The sequence below is a fragment of the Mauremys mutica genome, chromosome 1, assembly GCF_020497125.1.
Source record: "Mauremys mutica isolate MM-2020 ecotype Southern chromosome 1, ASM2049712v1, whole genome shotgun sequence".
Classification (NCBI taxonomy): Eukaryota; Metazoa; Chordata; order Testudines; family Geoemydidae; genus Mauremys; species Mauremys mutica.
The window spans coordinates 250,311,648-250,332,919 of record NC_059072.1 but is presented as its reverse complement, the minus strand read 5'-3'; the positions used below and the strand labels follow the sequence as shown (position 1 = coordinate 250,332,919).

The following is a 21,272-nucleotide window of genomic DNA, read 5'->3' as shown; positions in this document are numbered from 1 at the left end:
AGAAACTGAGGTTTGGCTGGACCCCTTATGAGCACACGGCACCAGAGGGTATTAGGGCTGACCCGATGGGTACCACTGAGAGAAAAATTTCTGGTGACTGCTCAAAGTGAGCACACACCTAACGTGAATGGACACTGCAAGCACTCAAAGAAATAAGGTACACTCACTATAAAGGGCAGGGTGGGAAAAAATTACATCTATATCTCTCTAACCCATTCTACTGGTCTTTCAAACTCCCAATTTCTCCCCATATAGTCTAGGTCTTAGATCTCGATGGCCAAGACTATAACAGGGTTCAAAAAAGAAGTAGATAAAATCATAGAGAATAGGTCCATCAATGGCTATTAGCCAGGATGGGCAGAAATGGTGTCCGTAGCCTCTGTTTGCTAGATGCTGGGAATGGACAACAGGGGATGGATCACTTGATGATACCTGTTCTGTTCATTCCCTCTGGGACACCTGGCATTGGCCACTGTCGGAAGACAGGATACTGGGCTAGATGGACCTTTGGTCTGACCCAGTATGGCCGTTCTTATGTTCAATCTTCCTTCACTGTCTCATCCCGCCCCTCCACTCTCACCTATCATCCATAACTTCATTCACCAATTTATCTGCCCCATTGATGCACACATGAAACTCTCCATGCATTGAGGCTCCTGCTCCTGCCCCACATCCACCATCACCAGGATCAAAGGCCCCTCTTCCACAGCTCAAAACCCCTCATTACAATATTGCTTCTCCACATGAAGCAGCAACAATGATAACAGGGAACTATTGTGGCAACAGGCAACATGTGCAAGGAACTGTATATTCTACCTCATTGGCTCTCAACCTTTCCAGATGACTGTATCCCTTTCAAGAGTCTGATTTGTCTTCTGTACCTCCAAGTTTTACCCCACTTACCTCCCCCTGCCTAAGGACTGGTTGTTTCCTGCTGCTGTCTGAACTTACAAGACAGCATGCTGACACACTTTGTCCCCCAAAACACACTGTCTCTCTCCCCCTCTCCATACACACACACACACACACACACACACACTCCCCCCTCCCCACTTCAGTTGAAAAGCAGCTGGCAATGTAGGATGCCCATGGAACAATGGGATTGGGAACCCTGCATCATGTAACATTGTGCCTGCCCCATGAGGCATTGCAAACCCTTCCCAAAGCACCTTGCGGCCAGTTGCACAGTGGGATAGCTACCACAATGCACTGCTGTCTTTGCTGTTGCAAGAGCTGCTAATGTGGATGCGCTCCAGCGTCACAAGGAGCAGCACAGTGTCCACATGCAAGAGCTGTTTAATTCCAGCATTTTAATAAAAGTGGTATAACTTCTGGCACAGAAACTTACCAGTGTAGACGTATCCTAAACCTAATGCATAACAAAAACATAATTCCTAAATGATACTAAACCAAAGGCAGACACACACATCCCAACTACAAAAATATAGTTTTCTGTTTAGAGAAATGTAGTATCTGCAAAACCAGACTGAAGCATTTTGATTAAAGAGACCAGGATTGAAGAGAGAATGGAAATGTCAATTCAGAAGAAGCCTGAACCTAAACTTTCTGTGTAGCGTTGTAGCAATCATGTTTTGTTGAAGAGCTTAGTAAATTCCATGGGGCACTGACTTACAGCTGAATAACTATACCTTGACCGAGTCATGGTATGCCCCACAAGCGACAATCTTACTACAGAGAGTGAGACCCACCATTTGGCAACCATTTTATCAAATATGAGGTCATTAAATAAAAAGGCTAATGTATTTTCTATATTCCAGATAGAAGTCAAAAAGTCTTTTTAGATCTAGACAACAAAAAAGAGCTGTAACACAGTGGTCATTATGGGGCAGCATGTAGCCACGTTAGTAAACGTTGCAAAAGTGTTTCTGTTTAGCAATATTTTCAAACTGTTGTAAAATCCATATGAATACTCAGATCAGCCTGAAAACTAGTATGCTGGTTCAGGGCCTGGGATAGAATTTGTGATGCACAGTTGGGGTTAGATATTCCCGATATACAGCCCCCAACCCAATTTACATCTTTTTTTAAAAAATTACTTTTCTATAATACTTTGTTGTGTAGAGATAATTTTTACCTTATGGGCAGAATCCACATAAAATAGATAAAGACCTACAAAATATTCATCACCCTAGAGTATTGATCATTGAGGACTGGGAGCCAGAATACCATGAGCCTCAAGTTCTCTTCTTTCAATGACTGCTGTTAATATTTCTGTGCACTTCATAGCTTTTATTAACTAAGGCCTCATATCCTCATATCCCCACGACAGCAACAGGCAACTATTATTCCCCCCATTTTGCAAATAAGTTAACGGAGAGGCTGCATAAAGTCATGTCTAGAAAATCTGGGAAAAGAAACAGAAATGAACAGTCCCAGAGAGGTAGAGTTAAGTTGTGAAGCAGCACATTTTGATGGGTTTCCCCTAGAGAAGGAACTAAAACTCAGTAATCTACCAGGGGAAAACCGTAGGTTGCGAGGCCTGAAACCTACACAGATAATCATTCTGCAAGACATCATCAGTATGTCATTAATATTATTGTTTATGAAATGAGAATTATAGGGCGTGGAAATACATGTCAGTCCCCAATTTTTTTCTAACCTCAGTAAGAATAAAGCAGCAAATGTGTTTCAGAAAATAAAATAATATTTTGTGAGTGTTTAATCAAAAAACAAAAGAAAAAAGTTGAAGCAATTTTTAAAAACTATTTTCTTGCCTTTAAATTGTTATTCCCTTGACACCAACAATCTTATCGGCAGAAACAAGGTATGTTAGCAAATCTCAACTTAAAGTACACCACTGAGTTAAAAAAAACAAACTCCAGTAAACTCAAGAATAAATTTATACTTACTATAGGGTATTTCTGCTAATCCTGGAAACACTCCCTCAAAAAAGAACTGAATAACAAGAGCTGTGTTCAGAAGTGACTATAATTGCCACCTGGCCATTCTGCATCAACTTTTGGGGGGGGGGGGCAGACTTTTGACTCCTTTTTAAGAGCTGGATTTAAATTGACCTTTACCTGGCCAGCACTAATTATTGCATGTGAAATACAAAATGTACTTCAACAGAAGCATGAAGAACTAAAATATTCTCAATTTCTACAAGCTACCGAAAAACTTGTTCATAAGCCCAATTTTTTTAGTAAAAAAGGGAAGCACCAGAGATGGGGGTCGGCTTATGAACGGGTATAGAGTGGGAGAGGTGGGACACAGCCCCTCCCCCCAACAGAGGGCGCAAGGAGAGGCAGCACAGCCAGAAGGAAAGAGGCAAGGCCAGAGTCTCTCCGCTTCTGGCCATGCTACTCTCCCCCAAGCCTCCAAAGTAGCTGTAGCTCTGGGGCTGGCAGGCTGCACCCGTGCCGCTCGGCCCCGCCCCCCAGAGCAGGCTGTGGCCATGCCACCAGCCCAGCCTGCTGGAACATGCTGCGTCTGCACTGCCCGGTCTGGCCCACTGGAGCAGGCTGTGGCCGCGCTGCCCAGCCTGCCGGAGCAGCTCCAGCCAGGTCAGAGACATCCTCCCCTGGCCCTCCCCAGATAAGGTGGGAAGGGATGGGATGGAGAGAGTGTGGGGGTCCCGGGCTAGGGGTGGGGTCATGTGGGTGGTGGTCACAGGGGTTACTCCCCTGACTCCCAGCTTCTCCCCCCTGCCAAAAAAATTTCCCCAACAGTTGCTATCAGGGTAAGCAGCTGGCGCGCTGGGACACTTTGTTTACTTAGGTTTACCTCCATGCCTGCCGACGCTCGAGGTAAACAAACCATCTCGGATCACCAGCGGCTTATCCTGAGGGCCCGGGAGCCAAAGTTTGCTGACCCCTGAATTATAGGGTTGGCTTCTGAACGGGTTATAAAATTTTTATCCATCTGAGGGGGCAGGGGGCGTCAGCTTATAAACGAACTAGCTTATGATCGAGTATATACAGTAATTTTAGATTTTTTAATAGTAACTAATGAAAAACCACCATTTGTCAACTAGTACTTACACTAACATTAGGGTGACCAGATGTCCCGATTGTATAGGGACAGTCCAGATTTTTGGGTCTTTTTCTTATATAGGCTCCTATTACCCTCTACCCCCATCCTGATTTTTCACATTTGCTGTCTGGTCACCCTAACATGTACTATTGTTCTGTGAAGTCATTTTACAGAACCTAAACAACACAGAAACAGTTATCAGATTAACAGGTAATATGAAAAATAATCTTAGTCAGAAATTCTATGTAGAAATGATTACTACAATTCATCTAATGCTCCAATAGCTGGGCCTATTTAAGGTATATATTCTCAGACAAAAAACTATACTAAGCTCTGGCCTCTACACAGTTTTTTATATTGCTTTAACTTTATTACTTTGAAATCAGTATAGTTAAATCAGTATAACTCATAGTGTGGATGCAATTATACTGGCATAAAGGTGCTTTAATACTGGCACCCTAAATTTATGGGAATATAAGTACTTTTAGAGTGCTATACTGTATCCACCTTTTGGGATTGTATTTATGCTGGTTTCAGATTGATACAGTTACGGCATACATAAATAGTACGTATATAAACCCTAAGACCGAGTTAGGCTGATGCCATGCAATAACCATATGATAATGATTAAGGCTTTTTAGTATTAGTAGTCCCAGATTAGATAACATTTATTTTTAAAAGACACACTAAGGGATTTTAACTACATTTTTTTCTTGTCATGATGTCACTATAAGGCAGAGTTCATGTTGTTTGAGTGATTTAACTATGTATTTCTATACCTTAGCATATTTGGAACACATTTAAGTGTAACCTTTTTCTGAATTTCTGCATTTGTAATGCTTAGTTTGAAATAATTACAACATCCCGCTGATGTCACTGTGGCTCAACTTAAGAGTTACTTGACTCTGTCTGCAGTTTATTATAATCCTAAAAATTAGATAAAATCTTTAATTACAACCTAATTTCCTTCATTACAACCTAATTTCTTCAAATATAACCTATACATAAGATTTCAAGAAATTTTAACTATATGGAAGGTTTGAAGATGTTATTTCATTATTAAGATCACTCAAGACAAAGAAAAGCCTGCTACAGATGCTAAATTTCTTAAAGGACCCATTTTAAATTAATTTTTATACAGGAACTCCTCACTTAACGTTGTAGTTATGTGCCTGAAAAATTCGACTTTAAGCGAAACAATGTTAAGCGAATCCAATTTCCTCATAAGAATTAATGTAAATGAGGGGGTTAGGTCCAGGGAATTTTTTTCACCAGACAAAAGATATATATATATATATATATATACACACACACACACACATATATATATATATACACACATACACACAGTATAAGAACAATTTACAAACAAACTGGTACACAGTGATGATGACTGTGAAGCTTGGTGGAGGTGGAGGAGTCAGAGGGTGGAATATTTCCCAGGGAATGCCTTACTGCTAAATGAACTAGCAATTGACTGAGCCCTCAAGAGTTAACTCTCACAGCACTCTACAAGGCAGCAGGAAAGGAGGGAGGGCAGACAGAGACACACAACCTGTGTGTGAGAGAAAAAATGCGCATTTCCCCTTTAAGTAGCTGACTCTAGGCTTAAGTACACTGCTTTGTTAATGAAATCAGCTTGCTGAGACCTGCAATCCGCAGCTACTGCCTAGAAGCTCCCTCTGTTGTGTGTCCCCCCTGCTCTATGGAAGATGGGGTAAGCGGGATGCAAGAGCAGGGGGGGGGAAGACACCCTGACATTAGCCCCTCTCTTCCCCCCTCCCCACATACAGCAAGCAGGAGTCTCTGGGAGTAGCTCCAAGGCAGAGAGCAGGAGCAGCACATGGCAGTGGGAGGAAGGGACAGCTGCTGCACAGGGAACTTAGGGGAGGGGGGAGCTGATAAGGGGGCTGCTGGTCCACCCTGGTTCCAAGCACCCACTAGCTAACTGCAATGGGCTGCTCTTCCTGCAAGCAGTGGACAAAACAGGCAACGTTAGAAGGGAGCATTTCACAACTTTAAACGAGCATGTTCCCTAATTGATCAGCAACTTAACATCGAAAAAACGTTAACCGGGACAACTTTAAGTGAGGAGGTCCTGTACTCAGAGTAAGTGTGGTAAATTTGGGGGAGCATATGCTGTATTTTTCATACCTAACAAGAGAATCCCTGCTTTAAGTTCAAAATGGAATTCAATCTTTACTAGGGAATTGACTCGTGACTCCACAATAGTACACAAACTAGTTCACAACTGTTGTGTTTCATTCCAAAGATGGTTGCACCTCAGTAGTGAATGAAGTGACCCCAGCGTATAGCAAAAATATCACTTTGTAAATTGCTTACTTCTTTTGGATAGACACTCACTGTACTAATGTAAAGTAATTATTCATTACCATCATTGCTACTTCAAACACCATACACCATGTAGCAGTTTTTTATATATATAAAGCACATAATAAAAATTAAAGTGTTGACTGTCACTTACCGAAGATTCACTATCTCTAACAAGGAAGTCCCCTTCCACTCCCCTCTCATTTAGGGCACATTCTGCTTGATGCCGGGTAACATTCCCATAATACCACTCTCTTCCAGCAAACCGTCCTGTAGAAGATGGCCCTGTATAGCTTATCGGAGGTGGATGGGAAGTGTTAATGGTAGGACCATCACTTAAGATTACTACATAGTTTTTAGGAACAAGACCAATTTGCCCTCGTGAATTTTTACATTTCCACCATTCTGGGTCATTTTCTGGTTTTTCAATGACTTCCATTGTTTCCCCCTTTTCAAAATTGAGCTCTTCTTCTGTGACGGAGCTGAATGGATACAGTGTCTGAACAACATGAAGTAGTTTCGAGCTCTGGCCATTACTCATGGATGCACCTTTCCTTAAACTTAGAAAACTTGGGGAATCTGCAGTTGCTTCCTCAACTTCCTCCACCACATAGTTCGAAGGAAACCAGCCAATCTGTCCATTGTAGCTACCTCTCCACCAGCCATCACTGCACTTTTCCATAACAATGACTCGGGATCCTTTAACAAGGGATAGCTCATCCTCCCTCTCTGCCACATAGGCAAATTTAACGTAGGCTGGGATGTTAAGGTCATAAATCCGATCTGCACTGCTACCGTTGGATGGATATTCTGCATCTGTACTAGGAGTAGGTGAGGCATCTCGTGCACTTGTCTTCCTTTTTGTTTTACCCAAACCTGTTAAATAAAAAGGAGAAATTTCTAGTAGGCATTTAGGATATAAATAGAAAAAATAAAAAATAAAAAATTTAGTCTCTATAATGCATAACTATGAAATTAGCCAAGTGCTTTCCCGTCATTAACAAAAATGTTAGATGTACAGGTCATAACTATAACATTGGAAACAGACTGTCAGGAAATATCAATGTCTTAATATTTTAAGAAACCGCTGTTTGTCTATTGGTTCAGCTTCTAAATATAAGCTTTAATTTGTCCTTTAATGTGTCTCTCTACAAAGTCACTTAATGGTAAGTGAGAAACATAGAGTGGTGAAAGATACATCATTTACATAAGCAATTAGTCCTCCAGGGATGTTATGTCTTCTAAAATCCAATCAGTCAATCATATCTTTTAATTATAACTACACCTCTACCTTGATATAACGCGACCCGATATAACACGAATTCGGATATAATGTGGTAAAGCAGTGCTCCGGGGGTGCAGGGCTGTGCACTCAGGTGGATTAAAGCAAGTTCGATATAACACGGTTTCACCTATAACACGGTAAGATTTTTTGGCTCCCGAGGACAGCATTATAATCAAGGTAGAGGTGTATAAGCACTTAAACTGGTCTGGAAAAAAGTAAAAATAAAAAAAACAAGTTAGCACAGTGAAAAGGATCCTCTGAACAAACTACATTCTGCCCTACTTCATTCTTCAGTCTCCAACAAACTTCAGCTGAAACTATCAAACTGACAAGTTTCCTGTTGAATTGTGCACCTAGAATGTTCCAGATATGAGACTATATAGGTGGAGTGACTTCAAGTAACCTTCAGGTTCTATAATTTTCAAGAAATCTACATTTTGAATTACCTTCAATGATATTAGGAAATGGAAAATATATTTAAAAAGGAATGAAGTTGTGTGTGTATGTTTAACGGGAGATTTTTGGCATTTGTGTGGCTTCTCAGAATGTCAATCAGAAAATTCCACAGTTCTGCAGACATTATCATTTTCAAACACCTGTACCAAACACTGCCAAAGTATATATAAACAGACTGGTACAGAAGAGTAGTAGCTTGCTCTTCTGAATTTCAAATGATTTAATTAAATTCTGATGTTATTTGTTAAGATGGAACCCCAATACAGCACAAGCCAGCCAGCATTCAGAAATCAAACACAATGGACAGAAAACAAAGGTGATGCAAAATCTAACAATTTTGTACTTTTCTCTATGCTCCAGGATCCTATAATGAGCATTATTCAACTAGCAGGGAGCAATTTATCTAAGAGGATATGAATATAAACTATGAAACACGCAATGAAAATCAAAAGTGTGGCAGTATTTAAAAAAAGAAATTGTCTCATCAGATGTAGCCATATATGTAATTTAATGGTGATTACAATACCAATTTTGCTTGACATCATTGCTTAACTGCAAACAGAGCAATTCAGCAAAAGTGCTTGTCTAGTGCAAATGAACCCACCTGGTATATTCTTACAGGTTATTCTTTTGAGCAACATACATAAACGTCTGCTAGACTGTAAGTATATTTAGGCAGCCTCAAAAAGAGAAAGAAATTAACTGGTTAAGCTGATCTAACTAAGATCAAGAACTATAACTTTTGACTGAAGAAAGTTCCAAGGATTTCAAAAGGCTTCTCTGACCTGTTCCAAGTGGTTACCCATTCCCTGATAGAGCCTGCTCATCCAGCTTTCCCATCCTGCTAATCCTTCTGTAACCATATCACTTCAGCTGGAAATGAGTGGCTGTGCTCCTTGGCAAGATGACAGCAGAGAGACCAGTTTATTGCCCTGTGGGATACAACAGGATAACAGCACTTCTACTCTTTGAGCAAACTCCAGTAGGAAGTTGGCTAAGGTCCAATCTCTGATGAAAAATTCCAATCTCAGCTATTTAGCAGTGACTGTCAACCAAAAGAATACAAGAACTAAGTGAAGTTAATTAGGGAGGTTATGTGCAAACAAAACATTTGTTACTATGTAGAAAAGATGGACAAAAATGCAAGTCTGAAGTTAATGACCTCATTACTTCTTCATGCACAAATGTAATGACTGAGATGTGATTAACCCCCCCGCACCTCCCCCGCAAAAACAATCCACACTAGTAGTTGAGATTTCAAAATATTTATCTTATTAGTTCCAGGAAACCTCAATTTCTGGTACTAATGTATAGGAAAACTTATCTAAAATTTTCCTTTCTTGAATAATAAGGTCCACAGATCCAGGAAAGTGGGAATTCTGCTCTATGCACAGCCTTGGAGGAGGACCAAATCTGTCAATAAGAGGCATTGTGGCTCAACCGCTAGTTGAGACACTTCCATAAGCCTAGGAAAAACTAACCACTCTAAGGAAAATTAAGCACTTAGACTAAATAGAACAGTCCTTCTGTACAGCAAAGAACTCAGTGAATAGCAAACTGAGTACTAATTAAAAATTCAATATATTTTTCCAATTAACAACCCAGTCAAAGATAGGTTTGTGAACCTCATTACTCTAAGAAAGGAAATTTTCAGGTAAGACACGGATAAATTTTCCTATTTATATTTGTAATGAGATCCACAGATTCATGACATTGAGATTTTTACAGCAGTATAAACTCATCGGGGAACTATATACAGACGTGTGTAGAGATGCAAATGGGGATAACTCTTTCTAACAGTCACTGAGATGCTACAGGGAGAAGCACCAGTCTATTGATGACAGCATTGGATGATGAGAACGTCCAACTTATAGAATTCTGAAGGTCATATGAACAGATAACCAGATGGGTGTTTACAGTTTTATTCTATAAGGCACATGATTTTTTCCCCATGAAGCTTCCACAGCTTTGAGGGAGTGAGCAACAGAATAAAGTAAGATCCCAGAAAAGAACTTCTCATGCACATCAGCAGGATGTAGAAGAGATGTGATTTCTTGTAAGAGCAATGCAAGACAATGCAATTGTATAAAATGAAATTCTCAGTCTTGTCTACTGCACAGAGGATGCTAGACAAAGCAGTAACTTGACCTATGAAAGTCGGAACTCACAGGCCTAACCCAAATCCATTTTGAAGAAATTTGAGAATCTGTGGTACCATGAAGATGATTTTGGGGGGGGGAGGGAGAGAAAGATATACTAGAATTACCAGTGCTGCTTCTGATCATCATCTGCAGCATTCTGCAGAGGAGAGAAAAAGGAAAAAGAAGGCATGTAAGAGTCCCCTTTGGCTATCTTTGCAACAAAGCATCTGTTGCCTTGGCTCTGTGATCTCAACTGGTAAGAGAAAAAACACTGAAACTTCATGATTCAGGTGGAAGTTAAACAGACCTGTTGCTGAGACACTAAATTTCTTTACCAGGAGATGTATACCTCTAGGGGTGTAGTTCCCATTCTGGATGATCTGACTTTTGTGTGTTGAGCCAGTCAGCCGTAATATTCAATTTTGCTTTGGCTGGGAAGGGAGTAAAGTGACTGGACATTTTCCTTTTCCCAAGTCATCAGGAGGTGAGCTTCTCTTTGAAGGACTGTAGACTTTGTTTCCTTTGTCAGTTGACATATGACATGGCTGAGGTATTAACTCAAGTGCTGATCATGACAGACATGTCCAGATATGGGAGCAAAGCCTTGAGACCATATTGGATTGTTCTGAGCTCTCGCCAGTTTATGCTGTGCTTACTCTCATTTGAGCCTGATTCCTTGAATGGTCCTTGACCCCCTGTGAATGACCCAAGAATCCTTCTAGCGTGGGTGGATGGGTGGATAAGGAAGTTTAGGGAAGGATAAGACAAAGCTCTGTGGTGGCCTCATGTGAGCACTGGCCCACTAAGAATATCCACATGGGAGATCAATGATCCCAGAAGAGACTGAAGCATATGAATGGGTACTCTCCTTGACAGGTTGACTGTTTAGATAAGATTTCTCCGCTTCTGCTTTTTCTGTAACAAACAAATTCGTAGAGGACAGTAACCATTCCCACTCACAGATTGGGAGTAAGATGAGACTGTTAACTGAGACTTTCACAAAATTGTGGCTTTGGAGCATCCTGTTTTGGTAGTATAGTCTATGACTGATTCTGGATGAGGCTTGGATAAGGTCACCCAGGAAGGGGTAGATAGAGACCACTTCCTTTCTGATGTGATATTAACAGTACCAGCACTTTTCTAAACACAGCAGTGCTGCTGCTAAATCAAAGAGCAAGGGCCCATACTGTAATGTTGTGCTTCAAGAGCAAAGTTTAAGAAGCATCTGTGAGATTGCTAAATTGAGATATGTAGACTGGCATTGTTCCCATGTATAGATGTCATACAGTCCCCTTGGTCAATGACAGATGGTATGGATTTTAAGGTCTCCATATTGAATTTTGATTTTTTTAAAATGATTTGTTGAGACACTTGATGTTGAGAAGTGCTCTGTAACCTTCTAACTTTTTTTTTAAAACTACAAATAATATGGAATAGGGCCTTTTTTCCTCTGAAGAGCAGGGACAGGTTCAGTTGCCCCCATTCACAGGAAATCTAGGATAGCTGTCTGCACACTCTGACTCCTTCTCAGGCAAAAGCTCTTAGGCTGTGAGATTTATTTAATAGGCTGAGAGAGACCATACCTGCTATACTGTCCACCCATATTAGCATTGCTTCTGAAAGCACGCAGGAGCACTTAGGGTGTCATATGACAATTCTCTTTGGTTTATTTACTTATCCTTGTTGGCCTGCTGTCCGAAGGAGAGGGCTGAGATTATGCATGCCTGGACTTAGCTGCCTGTGAAGGACCTATATAGTAAGGAGGTCACTCTTTCAGATAATGTTTTTTTCCCCACTTAGAAATGATGAGCCCTTGACCACAGGGGGAAATGGCACACTTATCTATGGTAATGACACCGGGATAAATTTTGACTGTGAACACAAAGAAACCTTCTAGCCTTGTAAAATGGAGGTCAGGGGACATGTTGGGTAGAAGAAAGTAATGGTGAGCCAAAGGCCCCTCACTGTCTGCTGCTTCTTCCACATCTACACTGCTGTCCCTCTTATCACTCCATAGTCACGTGCTGGAGACAGAGGTGGAGGTGATAGTGAAGACTGGCAACCTGCAATAGAAGCTGAGAGCAATAACCAGGACATTAGGGCCTGGTGACCCACAGCAATGACTGAGAATGAAAGTCTAATAGTTAAGACATGGCAACCTGCAAGACAACAGCCCCGTTGTTGTCCCAGTCTTTAACCATGGCAGGACATCCCCATCCCACTATTACATGCTCACAGGGTATATGAGGACGGATATCTAGCTAAAGTTTATCTAAGGTATCTACAGACCTCAGAACTGTAGTTCACAATACTCAGTACACTTTTCCTGAAAGTCTATTCTCTGTCCATGTATGTGGTAGGGAGGGGTGTATTTATTTTATTATGTGAGTCTTTAGCTCTGAGTTGGAGTGTTAGGCTTCTTCTCCTAGCAGGGAGACTTTCCCATGTGGGGGTTGTATGTATGTGTGCCTAGAGGAAACAGCACTTCTGTGGCCTGGTCTTTTCTGCATTGATTTGCCATGCTGCACTCTGAGGCCTGATCTATACTGCAGCAGGATGGAGGAGAGGCTCCGCAGTGAGCAGACGCAGCTGTGAGCGTGGATTCCAAAGGCTGGGTGGGAAGATTCCCTGGATCTCTGATACTTTGCTTCAACCTACACTCTCCCCGGACTGATGGAAAAGAGGGAGTTGCTGCTTGCTGGTCCTGGACCTGGAGCTGCTGCTGTTGTCTGCACCAGACCTAGTGCATTTTGCTCCTGATGTGTTGCCACTGCTTCCAGGGAAGGAGGCTGCTGGAAATCCTGCCTGTCTGAGCACTTGAGAAAGGCCTGGATCTTTACAGAAAAGGCACAGATAGCCATGCAGGAATTTAATCAGCAGAGAAATGGAGGAGAGACATCATCTGGTTTCCCACTCACCATTCTCTGCCATGCTGCTCTCTGAGTGGGTGGGGGCATGGAGAATTCCAGCCATTGAGGAGAAAGGAAATAATCTTTGCCTATAAAGGCAGATTCTGACAGCCTGGAGATTTAAAGCCTTTTCCCCCCCTTACTTTTCCTTCTTCTTTAAATTTGCTCTGCAGCAGGAGGAACTGGTCTGTCTGCCTGCAATTGGAGAGGCAGACGGAATCTGGCAGCTTCTCTGAGATGGAGCCATAGTTCCCCTGCTTCTGAATGAGAGGTTTGGTCTGCATCCAAAGGCTGCATAGAACAAGCAGAGTGCCCAATGTCATGGGCCTGTGGACCTCATTGTGAATAAGGGCATGTCTACACTACAGAATTAAATCGACCTAAGTTATTTTGACATACAGCCACTGCAGTAATTGAATCAGTTTTACATGTCCACTCTAAGCTCCTTTTGTTGGTGATGCGCATCCTCAACAGGAACGCTTGCACCGATTTAACTGCCAGTGTGGGGCATTGTGGAATGGTTTCTGGAAGGCAGCAACAGTCAGTGTAAGGAAAGCAGTGTCTACACTGACTCTGCATCAACCTAAGTACATAAACTTAAGTGCTACGCCTCTCGCAGAGGTGGAGTTATTAAGTCAGTGTAGTAGGTGAGTTACTTTGGTGGGAGCTACATTTTAGTGTAGATGTTTACAGAGTTAGGCCGATGTAAGCTGACTTACATTGACCTAACGCTGTAGTGTAGACCAGGCCTAAGAATTCACTAATGCCACACTGCTGTAGTGGAATCAACACAAAAAGACAATATGGAGATGTAGACCACTGGAAGGTCAACTATAATTAACCCTGCAGAGTTAAGAGTATGAATTTTAGATACAATTCATAAATAGGAGAAGTAACATGGTTTCTTAGAATCTCTGCACTATGGTAACTAGGGTGATCAGATAACAAGTGTGAAAAATTGGGACAGAGGGTGCGGGGTAATAGGCGCCTATATAAGAAAAAGCCCCAAATATCGGGACTGTCCCTATAAAATCAGGACATCTGGTCACCCTAATAATAACAGAATATGAAAAGCAAACATATCCTCTTTACGCACTAAACTGCAAGAGCCGATTAAATATCAAAAGTTCACAGAAGTTCATGGCTATAACAACACCTAGAAGAAAGTGATCAGGCATGGATAAAATAATTCTTGAAACAAAAAGATCTAGCAGCTAGAGAGCCAGAAGACAATTGTTTCAAAACCAGAGTGAAGAGCTAATTAGAAGGGGTGGAGCTGAACTGAGAGAACAGTTCTGTAAACTGAACTGTGGATAGGTATATCTGTTGTAACAATGTGCGTTAAGAAGAAGCTTGGATTCTGAAGTGTAAAAAAACCCCAACAATCACTTTAAAGTCTTATTAGATATTTTAAAAGATGATCTGAAAGCTTTTTTGCTTGGAAAACAAATTCAGGCTGGAAATCTCACAAGCTATTTTTTTCACAAGATTTCCAGAACTTTCTGGTTAGGCTGGGCTAGAAATACAACAAAAAACAACCTCTTGCATTGTATTTCAGTACTTTTTTTTTCTGGCTCATGCCACAAACCACAGCAAGGTAGAAAAACTAAAAGAAAACAACAAACAAGTGAAGTCTTTCAAAGCTCAAAGAAAGACTGTTTTACTTTTTGTTTGAACTTATGCACCTATTGATAATCAGCATCTGTGAGCAAGCCAGTCAGTCACTGATTGGTACTTAGATACAGTACCACAGTACAGAAGTTAGATATCACTGCAAGGCAATTTTTTTTTTTAAACTTGGATGTTACCAGTGGTAGAACTGAACTAACTGTTAAGTCACCTACTGGCAGCAAGCAGAGTGGGAAGGATTAATAACATCTCTAACTTTCATTTGTTTATTATGTGCAACTCTATTGGACAAATGATTCTGTAACTGAAAAAGGGAATTTAGCAGAATGGCCATAATAATGTAAAAGCAAAGTTAAGACAGTATCAGAATTTATGCGTACCTATGATAACGAAGATGTAATCATAGCTCTCTAAAAAAAATTTATATATACTCTGTATCGCCAAAACATTAATAGATGCATTTGTATGAAAAAAGCAACTGTGTTTTGGAGATCCCCATTACTTTGGTTTCTTACACCTCACTTGAAGTCATAATCATTGTAACAACAATTAGTTGCTGCGAAGGCAAATATAAAAATCACAAAGGATTAGGTTTCAAGTGAAGAAAAAGCAGCGGAAGCAGATGAATTCCAAAGTAGCAAAGATCCTGTTTTATGTAAATATGTCTAATAACGAAAGTTGTATATAGATCGTTTAATTTGAGAGGCACCATTCAACTAGCTAATTTTCCTCCCTTTAAATTTTCCCCTTAAAGGGTTGGCAGCTCTAGTTTACAGGGACAAATAGGGTTGAGACAAAACATAGGTGGCTGGCACCATTAGAGGAGGAGCTTCAACAGAAAGGCCAGGAGCAGATTCTTGTCTGCTCCAAGACCCTCACAGCACCAAACTAGGCTCTGGAGTTTCTCAGAACCATGGCCACCACAGTACTGAGATACTCTCTTGCACCTGAGGGGACTGCTACTCCAAAGAAAACTTCCACATAATTGAGAGCATCAAGCCCACAAAGGAATAATCAGTGTCTGGCACTGACAACACTGCTGAATTCTCAGAGCCCCTTTATTAACGCTCTTAATGGGAAACTGTTGGTAATCCAGGGAAAGAGTGGATCAATCCTACAATCCAATGGGCACTTCAGAACAGAGGAGAAAACCAAATGGCCTGGATGCAAGGAGGCCCTTTCTTTGTCAAAAATGGTATGTTCTGAGGAGGCAAACCACAACAAGCCCCAGCAAGTGATTTTTAACTTGTTACTTCTTTAGACCCACTGGAAGTCAGACCAGAATGTTCCAAAGCTCAAAGGGGTCTGGATCTTGGAGTCTGCAGTATCTTATGAAGTGATCTTTACAGACCACCTTCTTTTGAGATGGACCCCTAGTCTGCCTGCAGAGACTCAGCAGGCTTTGGCACCAAGGTGGGTTTCATAGCCACACCACTTTGTGTTCAGAAACCCTTTTTTAACAAAGGCCTCTAAGGCTGCACTCTTAATGGACCCCAGAGGAGAAGATTTTGGACTCCTGTTTGGTGGCCTTTTGTCTCTTTCAAAAAAGGACTTGGAGAACATGACCATCTGAAGCAGGCTTTCTGACATGGCAAGATATGCATATCTTAAAACTTTGTTTTTTTGTTGAATCTGCCTTAATGGTTAGATTGATAAAGTTGTTCGGTTTATACAAAAAAACTTGAAGTTACTACTAAATGAACCTACAAGAACTATATAGAAATTAGAATTATTTGAATGAGTATTCAAATAATGAGCATTCAGCTTTCCTCACTACTGCACAACACAACACAAGGGAAACAGAGGTACCTGGCAGACAGAGAGGAGCTGGGGGACCATTAGGATGGGCTATTTCAGGGGTCAGCAACCTTTCAGAAGTGGTGTGCCAAGTCTTCATTTATTCACTCTAATTTAAGGTTTCACGTGCCAGTAATACATTTTAACGTTTTTAGAAGGTCTCTTTCTATAAGTCTATAATATATAACTAAACTATTGTTGTATATAAAGTAAATAAGGTTTCTAAAATGTTTAAGAAGCTTCATTTAAAATTAAATTAAAATGCAGAGCCCCCAGACCGGTGGCCAGGACCCGGGCAGTGTGAGTGCCACTGAAAATCAGCTCGTGTGCCGAAGGTTGCCTACCCCTGAGCTATTTATATGCTTGAGTTCAGAGTGGGGGTAGCATGTCCTTGATCCCAAGGAAGATAGAGCTTGATGAACATCACATTCATCAAATGTAACTTCAAAAGAGATTCTATGATTAGGCCTGCAGTATCTGCAGTTGGCCTCTGTGGAGGTAATATCAGGAAGGAGAACCTGTGATTTTCATCACGTATCTGGCAATTCTGTTCTAGCAGCAGACAAACACATCCTTTTCTTTAGATTTATGTTCCATTTTCTAATTATAGTTTATACTATGTAATATTTTTGCTAGACAAAAGCACATTTACAAAGCAAGTCTATATTTACTAAGTCTTCTCATACTCCTGAATATTTGTGTTCTTGGTTGTTACTGATGATGAGTTATCACATTTTTGCACTTTGACTATTTCTACTCATTCAGATAAATATAAGAGTAGAAACACTGAAGTGACTATGCAACATATCTCCCTTGTCCTAATCAATACCCCAAATTTGTTTAACCTATAATCTTATTTTCTATTTCAAGTTGAGCTACTTAACATGCATCATAGAAACCAGAGATTGAAGAGACCTTTAGTCATCTTGTCTAAAACCTGAAAACCACAAAATTATTTCCTAAATTATATTCATGAATACTCTGAGAAGTTTAGTTTCAAACATTAAAGTTTCTTTTTCCTCCAAAAGCATCCCCATTTTCTGTTTACTGTTGACAAAACTATGCTTCCCACACCACTCATGCTCCCCACACATCCAAAGCTATCATTAAATGCTGAATCCTCTTCTTACTCAAGACACTGAAAATACAATAAACCTTCTTTCCTGTCCTAATTATAAGTGATTTGTCTATGCTCTGGTCAACTCCTAAGTAGTTCAAACTATTTTCTTCAGTGTGAATTACCTGGCATTTGTGAATTTCATCTGCATCTTACAGTCCATTCATCTCATTCTGTTAGATCCCTCTGGAGTGCCTCAGTTTTCTCAGGCCATGACTAATTAAATATTTTTGTCTCTTCTGGAATATTTTAAATAAACCATTACTTTTGTCCAAACATACTAACTTTCACCATACAAAAGTCACAATTCTACATCAATACACATCAAAAGAAAAAAATTGAATAATTGAACAGCAAGAAAATTCATTGTTCACCTGCAACCTAAACTCATAGACTGCAATATGCCTGTGCAAAATATGACATGTTTAACATGTGTGGAAATCACGTACAAACAGAGTGGGTGAATGATTCAGTTTCTATAGTTCATTTGTGTATCAAATCAATTCCAGGAAAAAGAATAAACCTAAACCAGGACCTCTGGCTGGTGAGAAGGCTGTGGGAGACACGTTTGGTATCTGCAGAAACCAAAAATATAGAAGGGTGGAGTAAAGGAGAGGGGAAAACATAGTTTAGACGATATCCTGAAATGCTAGCCAAAATACTTCCAAAATGTTAATTTCAAAACAGACACTGAACTTGCTTAAAAATGTGTCCATTTAAAAATCACAGTTAGGTCTGAACATTTAAAAAAAACAATTACTGTTACAAGTACTAGAGAGATTAGATATAAAACTATTTTTTTTGCATTTGACAGCAATTAATTTCTCTAGTTGTCTGTGTGGCTCTTTCAAAAACAGCAGGAGATAAAAATTTCAATAGTAAACTTTTAAAATAGGAACTCAGGAGCAGCTTTTACATGAAACTACTTTTAACTCTTTGTTTAAAAATTACTAGATTTCAATTTTGTGGTGTCCTTTTCTTTCCCATATCCTATAAAATCAGTTTATCTAAAAGTAATACAATGTGTGCAATGCATATCTGCAAATTTGGTAGCAAAAGCTGTTGAGCAAATGCAACCCGTTTTCCCCCCCCAAGACAAGTTTTTGACAATACTTTGCTATGATTTATGTTTCTTATACATGAATAAGTTCATCTTTCATAGTAGTACAGAGCTAGTTATTCAATTAATAACAGCATTACAGTTTTATCCATTTTCTTGTGAAGGTATTGTACTGTCAAGCATATGATCTTGTACAGTTGTAAACCAACTAAAATTAACCTATGTCTGAGATGTTAGTCTTTTGAGATTTAGAAATTTGGTTTGTTCTGATTTGGAAAGAAAATAAAAAAAATCTATTTTTTCTGAAAAATAGAATTACTGTTCTCTGACTGTCTTTCCTGGGAGCCAAGGACCCTGGGAGCCCAGATTGCCAAAGAGCTGGAAGCCCAAGCTCTCTGGCAAGTCACCAAGCAGGCTGCCAAGGAGCCAGGTAGGCAAACTAGCAGGAAACCAGGCAGGTTTCACTAGGAAATTTGTCTGGCTGGCAGGATTCCATCAGAAACCTATATGGTTTCTGGCAAATTTAGATGAAATCAACATGGTTATGCAGGATAATTAGATTTTTATGAATCAACAAATTCAGACAAAACACATTTCAATTGAAATTTTTCTAGTCTAGTCATAAGGATTCAATATGAGGGCCTGCATAATTGTATCTTGTGTAGTTAAAATTATTTCCTAATTTGGACCCTGCAAGAAGGCCTCCAGAGAAGAAGTTTAACTTCAGCTATTATTCAATATCAGGTAATCTAGACAGATATACAAGGATTTCTAAAAAGAAAAATGGCCTTACTGAAGGCCCTGAGTAAAACCACAGTCTTTTTATTGTTTAGGCCTGAGATATGACTTCCCACCATGGCCCTGATGTGGGGTAATAAACTACTTAACAAATATAAGAGATTGGCAGGAGATTAACATAGCCATTAGGCAGCACTTAGATGTCTTAAATTTAAATGCAATAGTTCTTGTGGCTTCTAATAGGGAAGGAGTCAAGAGAAATGAATAGTAGATGAACATCCTAAAGCCAAATAACTCAATTTCTAGTCAGAAACCAACATTCTCCTTTAAATGAAACAGATATTTTAGCTATTTGGAATATTTTTCATTCATCACCCCTCCCCCCCCTTTGGTGCCCTTCTCTTACGGACCTTATAGACTAAGGTGCCACAGGACCGTTTGTCGCTTTTTACAGATCCAGACTAACATGGCTACCCCTCTGATACTTCTTTTAGGGAAACTCATCTCAATGACACTTTCTGCTTAAAAACTGCTTCAACTGTCAATCACAAGTGGATGTCTAAAAGTTTTTGCTGGTTATAGTTTGGAGACCACATTTTCACTGAAAAAAGTGGTCGGCATTAATAAAAGCAATTAGAATTGATCAGAAAGTGAACAAGTGTGAAGGATAGCAGTTATTACACTCATAGAACCCTTTATGAGTGGGGGGGGGGAGAGAGAGAGAGAGAGGAACATATTTTAGCATATCCTCAGGCTGGGAAAAACCCAACAGTTTCCTAATGAGTTTTCAAAGGCTAAATGTCTACATACTGTGTTCAATATTTTGACAGTTTACTCTCTCACACCCCCAAAAATAGCATTCTGTTTGAAGTATGCTGCGGTAAATTCCAGAAATTGCCAACTCTATTTATGATATAGAAATGGAGGCTTACAGTCCTAATAAAGATAATTGTGTATATTCTTCAGGAAGCTCACTGTCAGGTACAGACATGCCATATCAATCAGAAAGCTAGAAGACCTTGTTGAAACCTCAATGTGAAATTATTCAGACATTTCTACAATCTGACTAGTTTAAGTCATGTCACAATCCTAATAAAATATGGCAAGGAATATTGTTTAAAAGATTCCTATGGATCAAACACCACTATAACTAAGTTCTCTAGATGAATTCCACTCAATGAACTTAATAAAAATACTGTGCGAAACCTTGTAACAAACTATGTTGTGCATCCAGATATTATAGTGAAAGATGGCATTTAAATACTTGCAGTCAGTACAAAATAATAATAAACATTCCATCACATTCCACTAAAGATGTTTTAATGCAACATCACCAAAATACAATAAAGGCATAATTTAAATGAAAGCAATGTGGGTCAGGGAATGTGCCTTCTTTTGTAATTTATACAGTGTCTAGCATGCAGTGGGCATGCCAGAAACATCCAACCAATAAAAATACATGTAGTATCAATGCTTTCAATCTTAAGATTATAAATTAAATGCATATAAAATTAATTTGGGGATAAGATGTTAACTGTTTGAAAGATACAATCAAAATAAACTCTTCTCCAAAATAACAAAACAGTATCTCATGACTTTTTCCATTCACCCACTATACGCAGGAATTAAACACGTAGATACCCCTTTCTCCAGATCATTTATGAATAAATTGAATAGGATTGGTCCTAGGACTGACCCTTGGGGAACACCACTAGTTACCCCTCTCCATTCTGAGAATTTACCATTAATTCTTACCCTTTGTTCCCTGTCTTTTAACCAGTTCTCAGTCCATGAAAGGACCTTCCCTTTTATCCCA

At 39.9% G+C, this 21,272-nt stretch overlaps 1 protein-coding gene across 4 annotated transcripts in view; it reads right to left on the bottom strand.

Moving 5' to 3' along the window:
• Positions 1-21,272, bottom strand: part of NCK2 (NCK adaptor protein 2) — a 157,257-nt gene that overhangs the window by 19,603 nt on the left and 116,382 nt on the right. For all 4 annotated transcript variants that reach the window (XM_045006655.1, XM_045006649.1, XM_045006662.1 and 1 more), the window contains exon 4: positions 6,479-7,200. In XM_045006655.1, coding sequence (XP_044862590.1) covers positions 6,479-7,200 — 722 coding nt within the window. The remainder of the gene's footprint in view (positions 1-6,478; positions 7,201-21,272) is intronic.